The following is a 17,726-nucleotide window of genomic DNA, read 5'->3' on the forward strand; positions in this document are numbered from 1 at the left end:
GCCAGGGATTGAACCCCAGCCCCTGCACTCTGCCTAAGCAGGCACTTTAGTCCACTGAGCTATGTGGCTGGCTGGTGTTAGGAATTTTTTAATACTTGCATTACTGAAGCAAAGGCAGCTGTCTGCGTCTGGGCCAGCTAAGGAAGCCATGTGTGTTGGCGCACACCTGTAATCTCTGCACCCCAGAGGGCTGTGGCAAGAGGAGCCCAAGCTCCAGGCCAGCCTGGACTGTATCCCAAGATACAGTTTCAAAGAGAAAAGCGTGATCTGAGATTTAATCCTGGAAAGGTAGTGTGTAATTCAGTAGAATTAAAGTACTTCACTCCAACATATCCTTCTGTAAGCTACTTTCTGTGGAAGTTGAGAAAAATGACAAAGATTGAAGATTATTTAAGCAGTGCTATAACCAAACCTGTGTGTTTGTCCATATCATGTGTACCTGTGTGTGTGTATGAGTATGTATACTAATATGTCTTACATTTCAAATAAAATATGAACTTCAAATAAATCTGATTTGTGTGTGTGTGTATGTGTGTGTGTGGTGTGCACTGGATTGTGAGGGGCATAGGCTGGGGCTGTGCAGCCTCTGCGTGATGGCATGTAACCTCACTCTGGCTGGTTAGTTCATGAGAGAGGCGACCTGCGCACATAGGATTTTAGCAGCGTTCCTGTCCTGTGCCCACCAGCTGTCCTACCGTAGCCCCCTCTTCACTGTAGATGTCCCCTGGGGGGCAGAACTGCCTGAGCTGCAAACCACTGAGGTAGACGAGATGGAAGAGAACTGAATGATGCAGGTGCAGGCCTGGTTCAGATGCTAAGGGACCACTGGTGGCAGGGCGACGTGCCCAGCCTTTCTGGCTTTGGTTCCATTTCTGGAAGCCAAGGGCAGAATAAGATGCCCCCTGAGGGTCCTCCAGCTTTAATATTTAAAGCTGATGTAAACGTTTATGACAGCATTTTCCTTCCTGTGGTTTGCTGTCTTCAAAGCCAAAGAAGGCTCCTGTACCCACTTGCTGCGTTCCATCGCTTGTGCTTAGGACAACTGGACACCTCTCTTTTCTGTCACTACATTTCTAGGTTTGCCCGCCTTGCTGCAGCCACATTCGTCAGCCAGGGGGTTCCTGTGCATCTCTTTTCTGATATAACCCCAACTCCCTTTGTGGTAAGTAACCATTTTGTTGCTTAATTTCCTGTCACGGGGTCGGGATGCGGCTTCCGAGCTGTTGGCATTCAGGTGCTTCAGGGACGGAGCTGCCTGGTGTTTCGCAGGCTGCCTTTCCTCTCCACATCCTGGTAATATGATCCTAGCATTCAACTTTTGCTTCATTAGAACTGATTTTTTGAAAAGTGTAATTTCCCTTTTTGCTTACACTCTACGAATGTTTTAGCAAGTTAATAAAGCGTTTTGTTAGTTCCTGGTGTGTTTGTTTCTTAATGTGGTGAGGAGAGCTTTTTTCCTCAGCTGCTAGGAAACTCCTGTGGTCTACGTCTAAATTCACCTCAAATGCTCTATTGAGTATTTTTGACAGGTTGGGGGGCCAGTTTCATATTAAAAGATATCATTCAAAAATACTACTCCTGGGGACCTGCCGGTTAGCTCAGTTCTTTAAGTACCTGCGCATGCAAACGCAGTCAGGTGTAGGACACCACAGTTCGATCCCCAGCTCCACCTGCCTTACCAGACCTGCCCTTAAGGCAGCCTGAGTGAGCCAAAAAAAAAAAAAAAAATCCTTCTCAAAATACTACTCCTTACTGGCCTTTTATCAAATCTTTACTGCAGCACAATCCATGGAAAAGGGTCCCAGGGACCTGCCAGCTGCTCCTTTTAAATAGACCGAGCTACTGAGAGCTGGGCCAGATGCTGAGAACGTTTTCAGAAAACGTGATCTAAATACAGTTACTTATATGGGCCGAAACCGAGTGTCTCGCGACAGACGTGAGTGCCCCTAGTTCTGTGTGCACTGTCTCCAGGCTCTGGCAGGAAGTTGCAGCACCCCTGAGGTTGGAAGTGACCCAGTAGACACTGTGTTTTCTTGGAGGAAAGCATGCGTCACCTTCAAGCGTCCTGAGCCTCCTGTACTGAGCATCAGCAGCCATTCCTTCCATGCCAGGCTTGGGTTCAGGAGTGTCTCCTGGTCGCTTGCCCACACTGCCCAGTGGCTCTGCTCTTCTCTTTGCACCAGGACACTGCAGGGATGTGACAAACTTCCACAGACAAATGAGTGCCACAGGGTGGAGAGGGACAGATGGGCCAGACCTCAGGGTTTTGGGGTCTCATAGTCACATTTACAACTATACAAGAAAGAATCCAACCCCCAGTCCCTTTTATTGAGATAGGATCCTGCTCTCAGTTCAGGCTGACCTTGAACTATTAATGAGCCCAGGTGGGTCCCTAACTTGCAATGACCCTCCTGCTTCAGCCTCCTGCATGCTATTCTCTTCTGACCCGCTAAGCTATGTTGAAAGCTCAGGGAGCTCTACTTAACCTTGGACCTAGGAGATACATGAGCTGCCTACAAAAGCACTCTGCATTTCCTCAACCTTCTGCTTAAAAGCAAACGAAAAGGAGGAGGAGCAAGAAATGGGCTGAGGCAATCGGCTGAATATTTAAGTGTATATCTTGACTAAAGCTTTAAAAGAATGTGAAATGGAGCCTGTGCATCTTCTCTCATGTGGGGCATTTTCTAGCTTTAGCAAGAAGACAAAATGAGAAATTAAGGCACATATCCATATCCCATCATTTCAGGAACCAGGTAGTTCCAAGAAAGTAAGTACAGTAGACCCCCTGTAGGCTCTGGAGCTGGGCTGTGCCCTCTAGACCCCAGTGAATGCCTGAAGCTGTGGCAAGCACTCCCAGCTCTGGTTTTTTTCTATCCATGCATCCTCTGTGCTAACGTTTAACTTATGCATTAGGCACCATAAAGGATTAACAACAGTAGCTAATGATGAAATGAAACTGTTATACCAAGTACACGGCAGTACAGTGAGGTGAGTGTTGCCTCTCTCTTTGAGGAGTCAAGACAAATACCAGTAGTTTGTGACCATGGGTAACTGAAACCACCAACAATAAGACCATAGATGGAGGGACCACTGGACACTGCATGGCGTGACACAAAAGTAGTGAATGAGGGGCTAGTGAGATAGCTCAGCAGACTAAGTGCCTGCTTAGGCAAGTGCAGGGTCTGAGGTTTGATCCCTGGCACCACAGGTCATGCCAGCCCTGCCCCCAGCGTGCTGAGCCAGCCACCAAGTCCAGGCATGGTGCGGCACTTCTGTAATCCTAGTGTTGGGGAGGCTGAAGACTGTAGGATCACTACTAGTCTGAACTGCATAGTAAGATCCTGTACCAAACACATTGAAAAAAAAAACAAAAAACAGTGACTGATCAATATGCTACCACTTCTGAATAGATGCTTCGAGTGGATCTAATTTTGTTAAAATGTGTCCCCCTCTCCTGCCCTTCCAGCCCTACACTGTGCTGCGCTTGAAGCTTTGCGCTGGCATCATGATCACCGCCTCTCATAACCCAAAGCAGGACAATGGCTATAAGGTACTTCTCTTCCTTTCTTTCTGTGTATGTTCTTTTTCTGTAGTTACTGTGTCCCTGAGCTATTTGGGAGAATAAGTAATGGATGGTTGATTTCCATTAACCTTGAGCTTTTAAAATGTATTTATGCATTGAATTCCAGGGTCTTCACTCTGACCAACATCCCCAGCTTGTTAAAAAATAATAATAAAAATAAATAAATAAATATATTTTGAGACAAGGTCTTGCTATGTCACGAAGTTTCCTAGGTTGGGCTCCGACTTGCAATCCTCCTGCCTCTGCCTCATAGAAAACTGAGATTATAGGTGTGCATCACCTAATCCAACTGACCCTGAACTTCTTACTGTGTCTCTGTCTTCTCCAGGTCTACTGGGACAATGGCGCCCAGATCATCTCTCCACATGATAAAGGGATTTCTCAGGCTATTGAGGAAAATCTGGAGCCCTGGCCTAAAGCATGGGACGATTCTTTAATTGATGGCAGTCCCCTCCTTCACAACCCTACTGCTTCCATCACTAAAGACTATTTTGAAGACCTTAAAAAATACTGTTTTCACAGGTAATTGGATTATCTCTTTGGTGACTTTGAGTTAAAGGGTTTTTTGTTTGTTTGTTTGTTTGTTTTGTTTTGGAACCAGGGATTGAACTCAGGCCATTGTGCTTGCCAGGGAAGTGCTTATTCTACTGAGCCATCTCCCTGGCCCATTGAGTTAAGTTTATGACCAGGGAAATTTCTATCAATATAGCGGCTATGGATCAAGCTTTGTTCTCTCTCTGTCTCTGTCTCTGTCTCCCTCCCTCGCTCCCTCCCTCCCTCTCGCCATCCTCCTGCCTTAATGGCTTGGCCTGTATTTCTTACAGAGTTGGACAGAAAATACTTATGGCCTTGTAGGTTACACGACTCTTTCTCGTCCCGTCAGTCTCGAGGTTGCAGTACGCAAGCAGCCGCATGGGCTGTCAGCGCAGCCGCACCAAGCAGCTGTGTGCTGAAAACACTGTGTCCAGCCAAGTGGCCAGCAGTGGGCTGTAGCCGGCTGAGCTGGGGCCTGTATATTTGTAGGTGTGCATATACTTGTGTTTCACACCTATATGTGTGTACATATGCTTATAGATGTACATTTTTAAAACTTACAAAAACGGTCCAGAAAAACTCTGACGTTTTCTCATCTTCCAGACCTCTTCCATGCGTGAGCCAGTGTGCCTCAGTCTATTTGGCAGTGATGGCGTGGGTGTGGTTTGCCCCGGACACTTCTCCTTGAGCCCCTGTTTGTCCTGACTCTTGGCCTAAAGGCCTCCACACCCTCTTGTGCCTCCACACGCTTTCGGCCAGGTCTTATACAGTGTGGGTGGGTGGCCCTGTTGGCCTTCGCGACTGCTCTGGAGGTCCTGCTGCTCCCAGCTGTCCCCCGCCAGCCCAACATCCCTGATTTAAAGAAGCTGAACTCCCAGCTGCCTCCAGTACTGTACTAGGCCACTTGGTGGCAGCTCCTAGACAGAGTGGGACCGGATCCTCTCTGAAGACGGTGCCCAGCCCTGCTCCGTGTTCTTCCAACTGCAGTGCTGAGGTCCAAACCGCCAGATTCTTGGATTTTTTTTTTTTTTCTTTCCCAATAGAAGTCTCCTAACTCCTGAATGGTGGTGATTTTTTTCTCGACTGGTGCATAATCCAAACAAAACACATTTGTAACCTTTCCCTCTACCTTTCTGTTCTGACTTCATAAAGAGTTGTAGGTTTTGTTACTCCAAGTAGTACTGGAGCCAAGCCCTGGTACACAGGGGCTGTGTACGTGCCCAGGAAAGGGCTTTCTGGCATCGGAATGGCTGTCTGTACATTTACAAAGGTGACAGTGACAGCAAATTGCCCTCCAAACACTCCCACCCACGGCTGTGACAGGGTGGCCCCAGCTTCCTGCCACTCTGAGCATTCCCCAGTTGGCATTTTTCCTGATCTGCTAGTTGAAAGTAGCATCTCAACTCTCGTTCATATTCTTTAGATAGAAATAAACTTTTCTCATACTTACTTAATTTACATTTTCTTATGCACTTGTTCATCTTTTATATTTTGTAAAACTTCCTTGTTTATATAGAAATTTAATCTTGCTTATTCCAAGTATTGTTTTTCCCTCCTGTTGTTACATTTTTTATTAAAGCCTTTTGTTGGACTTTCAAAATTAAAAAAAAAAAATTATTGGTCTTTTGATTTATGGCTTCTGAGCTTCATGTCATACCTTAAACGACTTCCTCTATCATACTGTAAGAAAAGCATATGTCTTGTTTTTCTTCGAACTCTTGGGTTCATATTTGGTAATGTTGAGTCTTTTGAGTCACTATTAATTTCTAAGTTTGTATGATATGAAATAAGGTGGTCACTCATGGTTTTTCTGAAAAGTTTACAGTTTGCCAGTATCATAAGATGTAAGATCTTTTGACTAAGAAATATCACCTTTAGAAAATAATTTCTGTTAGTAATTAAATGTTTGATATGGATCAGAGAATCGCTTCGGGCTCTTCGCCTGGGATCTCATCTTACTCCTGTCGGCAGGGCCCAAAGCTGCAGGTTCTGGGTTTTGCCATTTGGTGGGTGAGAAAGCTGCCACAGGGTGGCTGAGCAGCAACCAGTCGTCACAGCCTGTAGACGACAGAGCCCCAGAATTTAAATTCAGAGCCTGATCCCAGAGCGTGATAGCCGCTAAGCCTTACTGCTCATGGGCATTTCCCATTCCAAATTTAATCTTCTTTTTTTTTTTTTTTTAATTTTATTTATTTATGTGTGTGTGTGTGTGTGTGTGTGTGTGGCCAGCTCAGCCCACCAGGGGGCGGGGCCGGCTGGCATGTGGTGCTGGGGGATTGAACCGCGGTCCCTGTGCTCTGCAAAGCTTGCTCTAAGTAGGTACTTTAGACCACTGAGCTATCTCACCAGCCCAAAATTAATTAATTATTTATTTATTTTGTGTATGTATGGCCAGCTCAGCCCACCAGGGGGCGGGGCTGGCTGGCATGTGGTGCTGGGGGATTGAACCGTGGTCCCTGTGCTTTGCTTAGCTTAGCTTGTTCTAAGTAGGTGCTTTAGACCACAGAGCCATCTCACCAGCCCCCCCAAATTTAATCTTCTTGCTCTCTATTCTGTTCCTTTAATATGCCTTTTTATATCTAGTGCCATAGATGTTAATGTCCAAAAGATCTTTTTCAGATTTATCTTCCCTGATCCTACATGTGGATTTTCCCAGGTGCATTTATCTATGCAGGCCTGCATACGGTGCTGGGGATTGAGCACAGACAGTCCTGAGCTATGTTTCAAGGCTTTTTTCTTTTTTCCCTTGAGACAAAATCTCCTTAAATTGTCCAGGCTGGTCTCAAACTCGTGATGCTCCTGCCTTGACCTCCCGAGAAATTGGAATTTCAGGGATGAGCCGCCAGACCCGGTTCAGAGACTTTTTATTCAAGCATGTGCTTGTCTTAAGTCGCTGTTCTCTTAGGACACTTTGTTCATGTGTCCATTTCTTCCAGCACTCAGAACACAGAAGTTCTTAAAGCCTTTTGTCTACTTTTTGGTAATTTCTGTTAATTTTTCCTTTCATAGTCATGCTGTCTAAGTTGAATCTTTAGGTCATGGTGTTTTGTCAAACAAGACTGTTACTTAGCAAAGAAAAACTTTCACTTATTTTTCAATGTACCCACATATGGAATAATTCACCACAGCATGGCATTTGGGGAGTCATTTGTGATGCTAGTAAGTCCATGAGCGGGCTCAGGTGCCGCCATGGGCAGCATTCCTAGTATAGCAGCGAGTCTTGTGCTGGAGGCTGAGCTGGGGTCTGCTCGCTGAAAGTGGCTGTGGAGTAAAATTGAACACTTGCAAAGGGAGAGACAAGTGAACAAGTTTTCTCTTTTTATTTTTCTTTCTTTAAAGTGAAACTAAAAAGATACTCAGTGTACTTTGATTCCACTGGCTTCTTATCATCTGAAGAATCAGGTTCCTTGATATTTTGCAGGCCTTCCGGCTTTGACCCTTAATTGTGTTTTCCATGGTGTGTCTGATTCTAGGAGCCTGAACAAGGAGACGCAGGAGAAGTTCGTGCACACCTCTGTCCACGGGGTGGGGCATCACTTTGTGCAGGCAGCGTTCAAGGCTTTTGACCTGGCTCCTCCTGAGGCAGTGCCCCAGCAGAAAGACCCAGATCCTGAGTTTCCCACCGTCAAATACCCAAATCCCGAAGAGGGTAAAGGAGTCTTGGTAATCTACATTTTTTTAAATTAAAAATCTTCCTTGACTATAGTTTTTACTATTACTCTCAAGTAAAATATTCTGTGTTGGAGAGAAGTGGCTTTCTTTATTGACTATGAATGCTGTTGGTCTTTAACGTTTGAAAGGAACTTTCAAATGAGGTAGCCTACCCTCACAGTGCAAGAGCTGAGGTCTGAATAATGCTTCAGTCAATGTCATGTAATTAAATTTTCATTTGCTGTGTTTAATACCAAAAGCTAACAGTAAGAGAATGGGCTTTTTTCATGTTACGACTTTTCGTCCTCCATTGTCGCTTTTCTGATATGATACTAAAATTATGATTCACATAATATTTTTTTAAAATTAGATAACAGTAATATAGAAAGAATTATTTTTGTTTGTTTGTGAGGCTGGTCACACAGCAGTGCTTAGAAATACTGGTCCGACCACACATAGCCTGACTGTCACATGTGTGAAGAATCACAGGGCAGGTAGGGGCCGTGCACCAATGCCTGGTTAGCTCACCTCTGGCTTAGGAAGATAGTATCTGACCAAATAAGGCCAGATCCAGAAGTAAAATCCACCCTTAGTTTGAAGAAAATCTTTCTTAGCTCTTAAAATTTTGAATAGTTTAAAAGACTACTATATATGCAATTCTTGATTTAAGTCATCTTTCATTTTCATCTCTTCTTTCAGACTTTATCTTTTGCTTTGGCTGACAAAATCAAGGCCAAAATTGTTTTAGCAAATGACCCGGATGCTGATAGACTTGCTGTGGCAGAAAAGCAAGACAGGTGAAATTAATTGTGATTCTGTAATGGGGACTAGAAAGGGTGACATTTTGGGCAGTAACATATTCGCAAGCAGGCTGAACACGTGTGGGAAGTGTTTTCCACTAAGGTTACATTTACTTCGCAAATCATTTCCACAGACCTTCTGTGGAGTCTCTAAGGGCACGAGATGCTGGCCTGGAGAGTGGGAGGCTGCATCATTGGCCAGAGTAATGTAGAACAAATCAGCCCAGAATGTATTTGGAATTGAGATTACTCTTTGTGAACCTCTCACCTATTATAATGAATGTTAATATAAGTACTACCTCACTGCCTACTAAGGGCAAAGCTCTTTGCTTGGTGCTGGCTTTGCAGTTCAGTGTTTGCTGGTGGGTTTATTAGGGAGCTGGATTGTCAAAGAACTGCTGGGTTAGGGGATCGACAGAGAGGGAGCTGGATTGTCAAAGAACTGCTGGGTTAGGGGATCGACAGAGAGGAATGCCAGTGGAGGACTGGCACAGTGGCCAAGACAAGTTCGAGTCATACAGTCTGTACAAAAGAATACGTGTTTTAAAATGAAAGCCTTTACAAAAGATTAAAATTAAAGCATTCCATGTCATCACTGTTATGCTTATTTTACACAAAATTCAAAGACCGAATCAATGTCCAAGCAAACTGGCCCATACTTGGCTGCTGTGTCAGTATTGGTGAAGTGACAGCTGTATTTCAGGCCGTATGTAAAGACAAGGTTAGAACAGTTTTGTAGAAAGTACAGTGAGCCTTGTGTATTGAGTGTCTTGCTGCCGACACCTCCCTGAAGTTCATGAAGTCAATGGGCTGTATTTTTCAGTGGTGAATGGAGAGTGTTTTCAGGCAATGAGCTGGGGGCCCTCCTGGGCTGGTGGCTCTTTACTTCTTGGAAAGAAAAGAACCAAGATCGGAACACCCTGAAAGACACGTACATGCTGTCCAGCACTGTCTCCTCCAAAATCCTGCGGGCCATTGCCTTAAAGGAAGGATTTCATTTTGAGGTAGGATATTCATGGGACTTGCACATTTTTCCTTCTTTTTGCTATGTGGAAGACCTGAAGTATGTCTTTTTCTTTTGTGTTGTCCCTGTAGGAAACACTAACTGGATTTAAATGGATGGGAAACAGAGCCAAACAGCTCATGGACCAGGGGAAGACTGTCTTATTTGCATTTGAAGAAGCTATTGGTAAGAAGTGAAAATGAAAATCATAGAGTCCATTAATATATAGAATATAAACAAATAAAGAGAAAGATTTGGATTGATTCCAACAGACCCACAATGAAATAAGAGCACACAGTTTCCTTTGTTTCTCTGTTTCTTAGAGATTCAGTGTTGAACTATCCCACTCCAAAACTGGCATCTCATATTTACCTCAACAAAAAGGAAAAAAATAAAAAGGAACAGCTTGTGAATAATCAGGCCATCCACAGATGACTCCAAGCAGTGACACCACACACATGGCTGCTTGTGATTTGAGAAGCCATATTTAGGGGGCTTGTGATGTTTCTTCAACTGTGGTGTTAAACAGCCAAACCTGATAGAGTCCGCCTGCCCCAGAGATGCTAATGAGGAGCTTTGCTAAGTCTGCTCAAGGGAGAAAAGGTGCACTGCAATGCTGTCGTCAAGGTCATGGTCACAGAAAGGATGACCCGAGTCCAGTCAGAATAGCTGGAAAACCCTTGTCCTAAACTGTCAGTAGATGAGCAGAAAGGAGAGATGTGAAATTCAGATACTTGTGACAGAAATTGTTTAGCTGCAAGCAGAGTAAGAACAACTTCACAAAACTATTGTGCCTTAACTTTGTGTTCACCCATACAGAGCCCACAGCATAGATACATGCGTATCATTTGTTTCTTAATTGAATGAAGTATAATAGCTCAGTTTTTGCTTTTCAGTGTCAGATTTGGCAAAATTATCCTTCTATAGCATTTGACTTTAAAAAGCATCTAATATTTGTTTTTCACCTATTGATTGTGCGCCTGTGGAAGGAAAGGATCACACTGCTCTTGCCCTATAGCTGCTTATGCAGACCTAGCTAAGAAAGCACCAGAGAACAGGGAGGCCAGGTGCCGAGATGAACCAGGAAACTGTCGAGAGCCATCTGTCTCAGAGAGGAAAGACAAGATGTGGCTTCAGGCCATTGGAATGAATTTCATAGGAGTTGGAGGGACTTGGAAGCACCTGCGTAGTCACTGAGCATCATGTAGCCAAAAGGGAGATGCTTTCTCGTGGGTTGTTCAGCACACTGCGTGAAGGCCTGCTCCATCCTGGGCACTAGGCTGAATTCTCAAGCATGACGGTTAGTGAGGACCATGTGTATACTCAGTGCTGTTCCACTTCTAACGTGTGACAGTCGGGGTGCATGCTCACGTGTTCCTCCTGCTGGGTAGGGAAGGATCCCACTCCTAAAGGTGCATGCGTGCATGACCCATGTTTCTGCAGGATACATGTGCTGTCCTTTTGTCCTGGACAAAGATGGAGTCAGTGCGGCTGTCATAAGTGCAGAGCTGGCTAGCTTTCTAGCAGCCAAGAATTTGTCTTTGTCTCAGCAGCTAAAGGCCATCTATGTGGAGTAAGTGTCTATTGATTCTGTTTGATTAAAGTAATATCTTACAATGTTTTATTATGTTCTTACGCATGACATACTAATATTCTTTCTGATGCTCTTGCTTGGGTGATGAATTTGGTTTCTTCTGAAAAATAAGATCGTCTTTTCTTTTGATGCTTAACCACTTATTACCGTTTATAGGTACATCACCTTTTAGCAGGCAAAAATGTTAGTTGTAGAAATGGCTGATTAAAGAATAGGATTTTAGAAATCCTACATCCAATAAAAGAGGGGATTAAATATATTCATACCACATCCACTCAGTCTGAGGTACAGGAGCAGAAAGAGACAGCACATAGAATAATGCGTGAAGTGGCTCTGTTCCAGTAAAAATTAATTTACACATACAGCCTCAAGGACTGTATTTGTAGTTTGCTGAGCCAGAGGATGAGCTGTTGGACCTCTTTTTAATGTTAGGACAGTCTTTTAAAGATAGGCATGGTTATTTGTTTAGAATATACTAGCTGATATACCCTGCATACACCCTGCAGGCTTATTTTATTGCTTATTTTGCATGTATTTCTATTCTTTGATAGGTATGGCTACCATATTACCAAAGCTTCGTATTTTATCTGCCATGATCAAGGCATCATTATAAAGTTGTTTGGAAACCTGAGAAACTATGATGGAAAGAATAATTATCCAAAAACTTGTGGCAAATTTGAAATTTGTGCTATCCGGGATCTTACAACTGGCTATGATGATAGCCAACCTGATAAAAAAGCTGTAAGTAATACTTGTTTTGTCAACCAAACTCTTTTCTGTTTACTTATTTGTGTGGTTTTTTTCTTTTCTTTTTTTTTTTTTTTTTGGGGAACCGGGGATTGAACTCAGATCCTTGCGTTTGCCGGTCAAGCGCTTATCCTACTGAGCCATCTCCCCGGCCCTTGTGGGTGTTTTTGAGACAGGGAATCACTATGTAGTTCACTCTATCCTTGAGTCACCTTGTAGCCCAGGCTGGTCGCAAACTCAACAGCGGTCCTCCTGCCCTGGCCTTCCAAGTGCTGGGATTATAGGCATGTGCCACTATGCCCAGCACTATTTACCTTTTTAATAATTTGAGTGGATTCACTTATTCAATCATATAATTAGTTGAAGCTGATTTTTAGGCAGTTAAGCATGGTGATAAATACACTATAAAATAAATGGAAATTAAATATCATAGGCTAGAACAAAAAGACTCTCACTAGTCATATTAGCCTGTGCCATCCTCCAGCACATAGGAAAATTAACACTCAGAATTGTGAAACCTGCCTGTGACCCATTGGTGGTGGTTGTCTTAGTATTTTCTCCCTGCTGAAACACAATACCTGACACTTGCAAGCTAAACGAGGTATGGTTGACTTTGGTGCGGTTTGTAGAGGTCTCAGTCCATCGTCGGCTGGCTCCAAGGCAGCGCAGCCTGGTGGAGGGGCATCGCAGAAGAGAAGGAGCTCCTGATGTGGCCAGCAGGAAGCAGAGGTCAGGAAAGGAGGGTGGAAACACCCCCTCCTGGGCCACGCCCCCAAATGCCCCTCTCTTTCACCTGGAAGTCACATTAGCCACAGACTCACCCCACTGAGCCCATTCACCTGGTGAAAGCCCCACTATGAGTGCATGAGGCTTTAAGAAGACACCAAGGTACAAATCCTAACAGTGGTTTGGGAGAACTTGTGTCTTGTTACACTGGGCCCTTTCTATCCATTTCCTTTGTCAACTGCATCAGAGTCAGAGTGCCAGTCAACACGCAGAGTGCTGCTGCCCACCCTGGAGTTCTGACGCTTAGGCATGGAGTGGGGATCAGGAGTTTACTTTCTAGCAAGTTCCAGGTGCCTGGATGCTGATAGGACCTCACAGCCTCCGAGAACCACTGCTTACTCCAGAGCGCCTCACAGTGGGAGCCACTCGCTGTCAGCCATGGGTTTGCATGGACCCCCAAGTGGAGCCAAAGGTGGTAGAAGAATTCTTGCTAACTGTGGCGAGGGGTTAGGAGACTAAGATTGCCTTTATGAAATGTTAGATCTCTTCTATTTCTCATTTCTCATTTTTATTTTCACCTGCACACTATATATTTTTGAGAAATAAATAGTATTGGGGGCCAGGGAGTTAGCTCAATAGACTATGCACTTCCCTGGCAAGCACAAGGACCTGAGTTCAATCCCCAGTTCCGCCAAAAAAAAAAAAAGGAAGAAAGAAATAGTATTAAAAGGGTTATAACGGCCCTGTTGGCCTACTGAGACAACCACAACCTCACAATTATTTCTCCCAGTGTTCACCATGAAAGTTCTCCGTACTGTGTTCCTAGGGTCATGTTTTGACTAAGCAGGATTTAATTGTGATTACTTTTCTATCATGAAAGTATGAGGTTCTTGTACTTCCTGTATTCAGTTCTCGCCATCTCTGCCCTCGCACATTCTGAGCCTTTGCTACGGCTGTTGTGAACCACACAGCTAAGAAGCGTGCTTCCCACTAGACATCTCTCACTTGTGTAAAAAATGCTGCTATCCCCAGTTCTCCTCCAGGACCTCTCAGTAAAGTTCCCATGTGGTCCAGGGATCCGGCTCTTCTGTAGGTTCCCTTTCGGTACCAGTGGCCCCTCCCGGGCCCCTCTGCCCAGGCCAGGCCAGCTGTGCTCTGCTCTGAGTACATAGCTGTCACCCTAGATATGACCTTTGCCAGAATTGAGACCCTTGCTCCTGCTGCCACAGTTTCCTCTTTCTGTATTTATTTTCCTACATCACATCCTCTAGAAAAAGGGAATGGGAGGTAAATTTTTAGAGGACCTAAATAGGTCCACAATGTGCCATTCTACTCTCACACTTTATTGACTCACACTTTTGAAAACATGGCCCTGTTTTCATTGGCTCCTGGCATCTGCGGCATGTCCGCCACACCTCCCTCCTGCTGACTGCAGAGCCCGCAGCATGCATGTGCGCGGCTGGGAGAGTCTCACTTCGTCACTTCCTTGCGCTTGGTTCCTCCTGTCCAGGAAGGTTGGGGGCAGAAAAACTTTTCATGTGTAAGATTTCACAGTGAGCTGCATTGCTCTGCGTCTGTTTTTATTCATGCTTCTGGCTACTTCGTGGGTCCTGTTCGGCCTGTGAGTCATTTAATTCTGAGTTTTCTTGGTGATGTGAATTATTGAAATAATTTTCTAGGGCCAGCCAAATAGCTAAGTGGATTAAAGTATCCGCAAGTAGGCACAGGAACCAGGTTTGATCCCTAGGCCTGCCCTGCTGGCTGAGATGGCATTTGAGACTGGGCGTGGTGACGCGCACCTGTAATCCCAGCTCTTGGGAGGCTGTAAACAGGCAGATCACTATGAGTCTGATCTAGTAGTGAGACCCTAAACACCTTGCAGACCCTTCCCTAAAATGTTAAATAAATAAATAAAAATAAAATAATTTTTCTTTCTTTAAGAGGTCCTAGGTAGGGGCTGACTTCTAAGCCTGATGCTCTACTTTTATTGTTACGTGCTTTTCTTTCCTGTTGTCTTTCTCTGCCTTCTACTTTTGGGGTGATTTCTTCCACTCATTTTCAGTGTTTCCATTGGCTCTATTTCAGCTCTAAGTTATTAAGGATGTACGATACTAGTTACACCTTTAAGAAAATACAGGGGCCAGGGAGATGGCTCAGTAGGATAAGCACTTGACTGGCAAACGCAAGGATCTGAGTTCAATCCCCGGTTCTGAAAAAAAAAAAAAAAGAAAAGAAAAAAGAAAATACAGTTCTTACTAGGCATGGTGGCATGCACCTTTAATCCTAGCACTCAGAAGGTTGAGGCAGGAGGATCACCAGTTCAAAGCCAGTTTGGGCAACAGAATGAGATCCTGTGTGAAAAAAATAAGGAAAGATCTTTTTCCCTCTTAGTTTTGGACTTTGTCATTTATTCAGTATCTTTCCCCAGAAGGCTGGCCATCCCTAATGATTTATATACTTGGTTTTTGGTTTGTTGTTGTTGTTGTTTGGCAGTACTGAGGAATGAACTCAGCCCCTTCGCATTGAGCTACGTTCCCAGCCCTTTTTAAATTTTTTTAGTATGAGATGGGTTCTCGCTCAGCTGCCCGAGCTGGCCTGAGCTTCAGGTCCTCCTGCTTTAGCCTTCTTGCACAATGCTGGGATTACAGGCGAGCGCCACTACAGCCGCTCCCTTTGCAGACTTTAATCGGAAGGTCTGCGTATGCTCGAGTCAAATCACATACTTGACTCCAGGGATATTGGGTAGCAACTCTGTGTTTTCAAGAGGACCCTTGTGTGTGGCTGATAGACTGCTCCAGAAAAGCCTAAGCCTGGCTGAGGGCAACAAACTGGTGCCAAGGCCCCGGAAACCTGCCTAGGGGCAGGCTGGGGCTGTCCTGTTCTTTACCCTACTCTGGCCTGCCTGTGCCTGGGGTTCCCAGTTCTATAGCCTTTCTGGAGAATTAACGCAGCGCCTGCAGAGACGGAGCAGAGCCGGTTCCCCAACTGCGTGCCACCCGTGCCGCACATGCCCTTTGTGGACCTGCCGCCTTCAGTTCTGTATCCCTGTAGATTCTGCGGCGCACACGGGCTGCTGTGGCACCAGCATGCAGATTCTGGGGTCCCCAGTCCCTTCACACCCCACCTGCAACTCCACTGTTGTGACTTCATGTTCACCCCACAACTAGATGTACCCTCTTTTTGTTCTTTGCCCTTGTGTTTATTGTGAATTATTTCTACTATCATTTTAGTGGAGGATATTTGGGGGGGACTACCAACTAACTGTAATTACATCTACAACTATCAGGAGCTTTATATTAAAAAAAAAAAAAACACTCCTTGTGGACCTTTTGGGGCTGTCTCCTTGTGTAACAATGAGATACAGTCAGAATATTTTAAGCTGGGCGAGTTGGTACACACCTGTGATGCCTGCATCCGGGAGGCTGGGGCAGGAGGATCGCTGTGAATTCAAGGCCAGTCAGAGCTATACAGTCAGTTCAAGGCCAGTATGAACTACATGGTGAGACTATCTCAAACAAATAGAAAACAAAAATGATAATGATAAAAAATAATGTATTAGTGTGTGGTTAATCTGCTTAAGTCTTTTTTTGTGGTATGAAGTGTTTTAATTTGAATAAAACTAGTGGCTTGACTAGATCTAAGAAGATAAAAAGCCTATTTATGAAGTTACTTAATGTTCATAAATTATCACCACTATTTCATTTACACGCAGAATGTTTTTTTGATCTCCTTAAAACTGTTATTGTCTTACTGCTGTATCTGTTTGATGTTTTTGATTTGTTTATTCAGGGAGAAATGTTAGCCCAGAACAGCTGATGTTACCATTTCAATGTGTGACACGTGTAAATTAATTCCTAGGTGCTTCCCACCAGCAAAAGCAGCCAAATGATCACCTTTACCTTCACTAACGGGGGCGTGGCCACCATGCGGACCAGCGGGACCGAGCCCAAGATCAAGTACTACGCGGAGCTCTGCGCCCCTCCCGGAAACAGGTGTGTGGCCCAGCCGTGTCCTGTATTCCCCGCCTTCCTACTCAGCCGGGCTCGAGAGGGTACTGGCTTTCGTCTTTCCAACGCGTAGTTTAATTAAGAAACTGTCCTAAAACTAACTGCTTGAGCATCCAGGGAAGAGTGCTGCATTCTGTCTCACTTCTGCCTGTCTTGGTGTGGGAAAGGTACATTCCCAATTGCAGTGATAATACTAAAACTTGCCATAGTTGAGGGTTTTCTTTGGTAACTAGTGTCAGGGAATTTTTCTCCTTTCCACCTGGTGCCTCCGCTTGTCTCTGATAAAATAAGTTAAAACCCCTGCCCTGTGTACTCGTAAACATCCTTGATATCTGCCTGCACGGATCTGAGCTGGATCCCAGCGCAGAATGTTCTGTGCCCTTGGCAAAAACAAGTTGGTCGCTTTCTACCCCCAGGATTTTTTTTTTTTTATTTTTTTTTTTTTTTTTTTTTTTTTTTTTGTGGAACCAGGGATTGAACTCAGGTCCTTGTCCTTGCCTGACAAGTACTTATTCTACTGAGCTATCTCCCCGCCCCCCCCACCATTTTTTAAAAATGTATTTCATACAGGGTCTCACTACACAGATTGGACTCGTAGTGATCTTCCTGTTTTCAGCCTCCCCAGGGCTGAGATAACAGGCATGCACCACCATGCCTGGTCTCGGTGGCCAGCTCAGTGCACCCCAGGGGCATGACTGGTACAGTGTGTGGTACCAGAGATTGAACCCAGGTCCCTGCACTTGCCTAAGCAGGCACTTAGTCCACTGAGCTATCTCGCCAGCCCTCTAACCCCATTTTTAAAAAGATAAACAAGGGCCAGCCAGATAGCTCAGCGAACTAAAGCACATTCTTAGGCAGACACAGGGACTGAGGTTTGATCCCTGGCCTGCCATGCTGGCCCCACCCCCAGGATGGTGATTGAGACTGGATGTGGTGGCATGGGACTGTAATTTGCATAGTGAGACCCTGTACTAAATACATTAAAAAATAAATTGGGGCTGGGGAGATGGCTCAGTGGAATAAGCACTTCCCTGGCAAGCGCAAGGGCCTGAGTTCAACCCCTGGTTCCACCAAAAAAAAT

General features: G+C 44.8%; 1 protein-coding gene across 2 annotated transcripts in view; it reads left to right on the plus strand.

Annotated features, from left to right (window-relative positions):
- The window catches only part of Pgm2 (phosphoglucomutase 2), a 33,357-nt gene that overhangs the window by 8,625 nt on the left and 7,006 nt on the right, over positions 1 to 17,726 (plus strand). For both annotated transcript variants that reach the window (XM_023702804.1, XM_004642634.3), the window contains 10 exons: positions 1,078 to 1,162; positions 3,467 to 3,550; positions 3,912 to 4,105; positions 7,591 to 7,780; positions 8,468 to 8,565; positions 9,392 to 9,572; positions 9,664 to 9,757; positions 11,015 to 11,144; positions 11,717 to 11,906; positions 16,497 to 16,630. In XM_023702804.1, the coding sequence (XP_023558572.1) occupies positions 1,078 to 1,162; positions 3,467 to 3,550; positions 3,912 to 4,105; positions 7,591 to 7,780; positions 8,468 to 8,565; positions 9,392 to 9,572; positions 9,664 to 9,757; positions 11,015 to 11,144; positions 11,717 to 11,906; positions 16,497 to 16,630 (1,380 nt within the window). The remainder of the gene's footprint in view (positions 1 to 1,077; positions 1,163 to 3,466; positions 3,551 to 3,911; positions 4,106 to 7,590; positions 7,781 to 8,467; positions 8,566 to 9,391; positions 9,573 to 9,663; positions 9,758 to 11,014; positions 11,145 to 11,716; positions 11,907 to 16,496; positions 16,631 to 17,726) is intronic.

This window comes from Octodon degus, unplaced genomic scaffold, assembly GCF_000260255.1.
Source record: "Octodon degus isolate 3935 unplaced genomic scaffold, OctDeg1.0 scaffold00158, whole genome shotgun sequence".
NCBI classification, from domain to species: Eukaryota; Metazoa; Chordata; class Mammalia; order Rodentia; family Octodontidae; genus Octodon; species Octodon degus.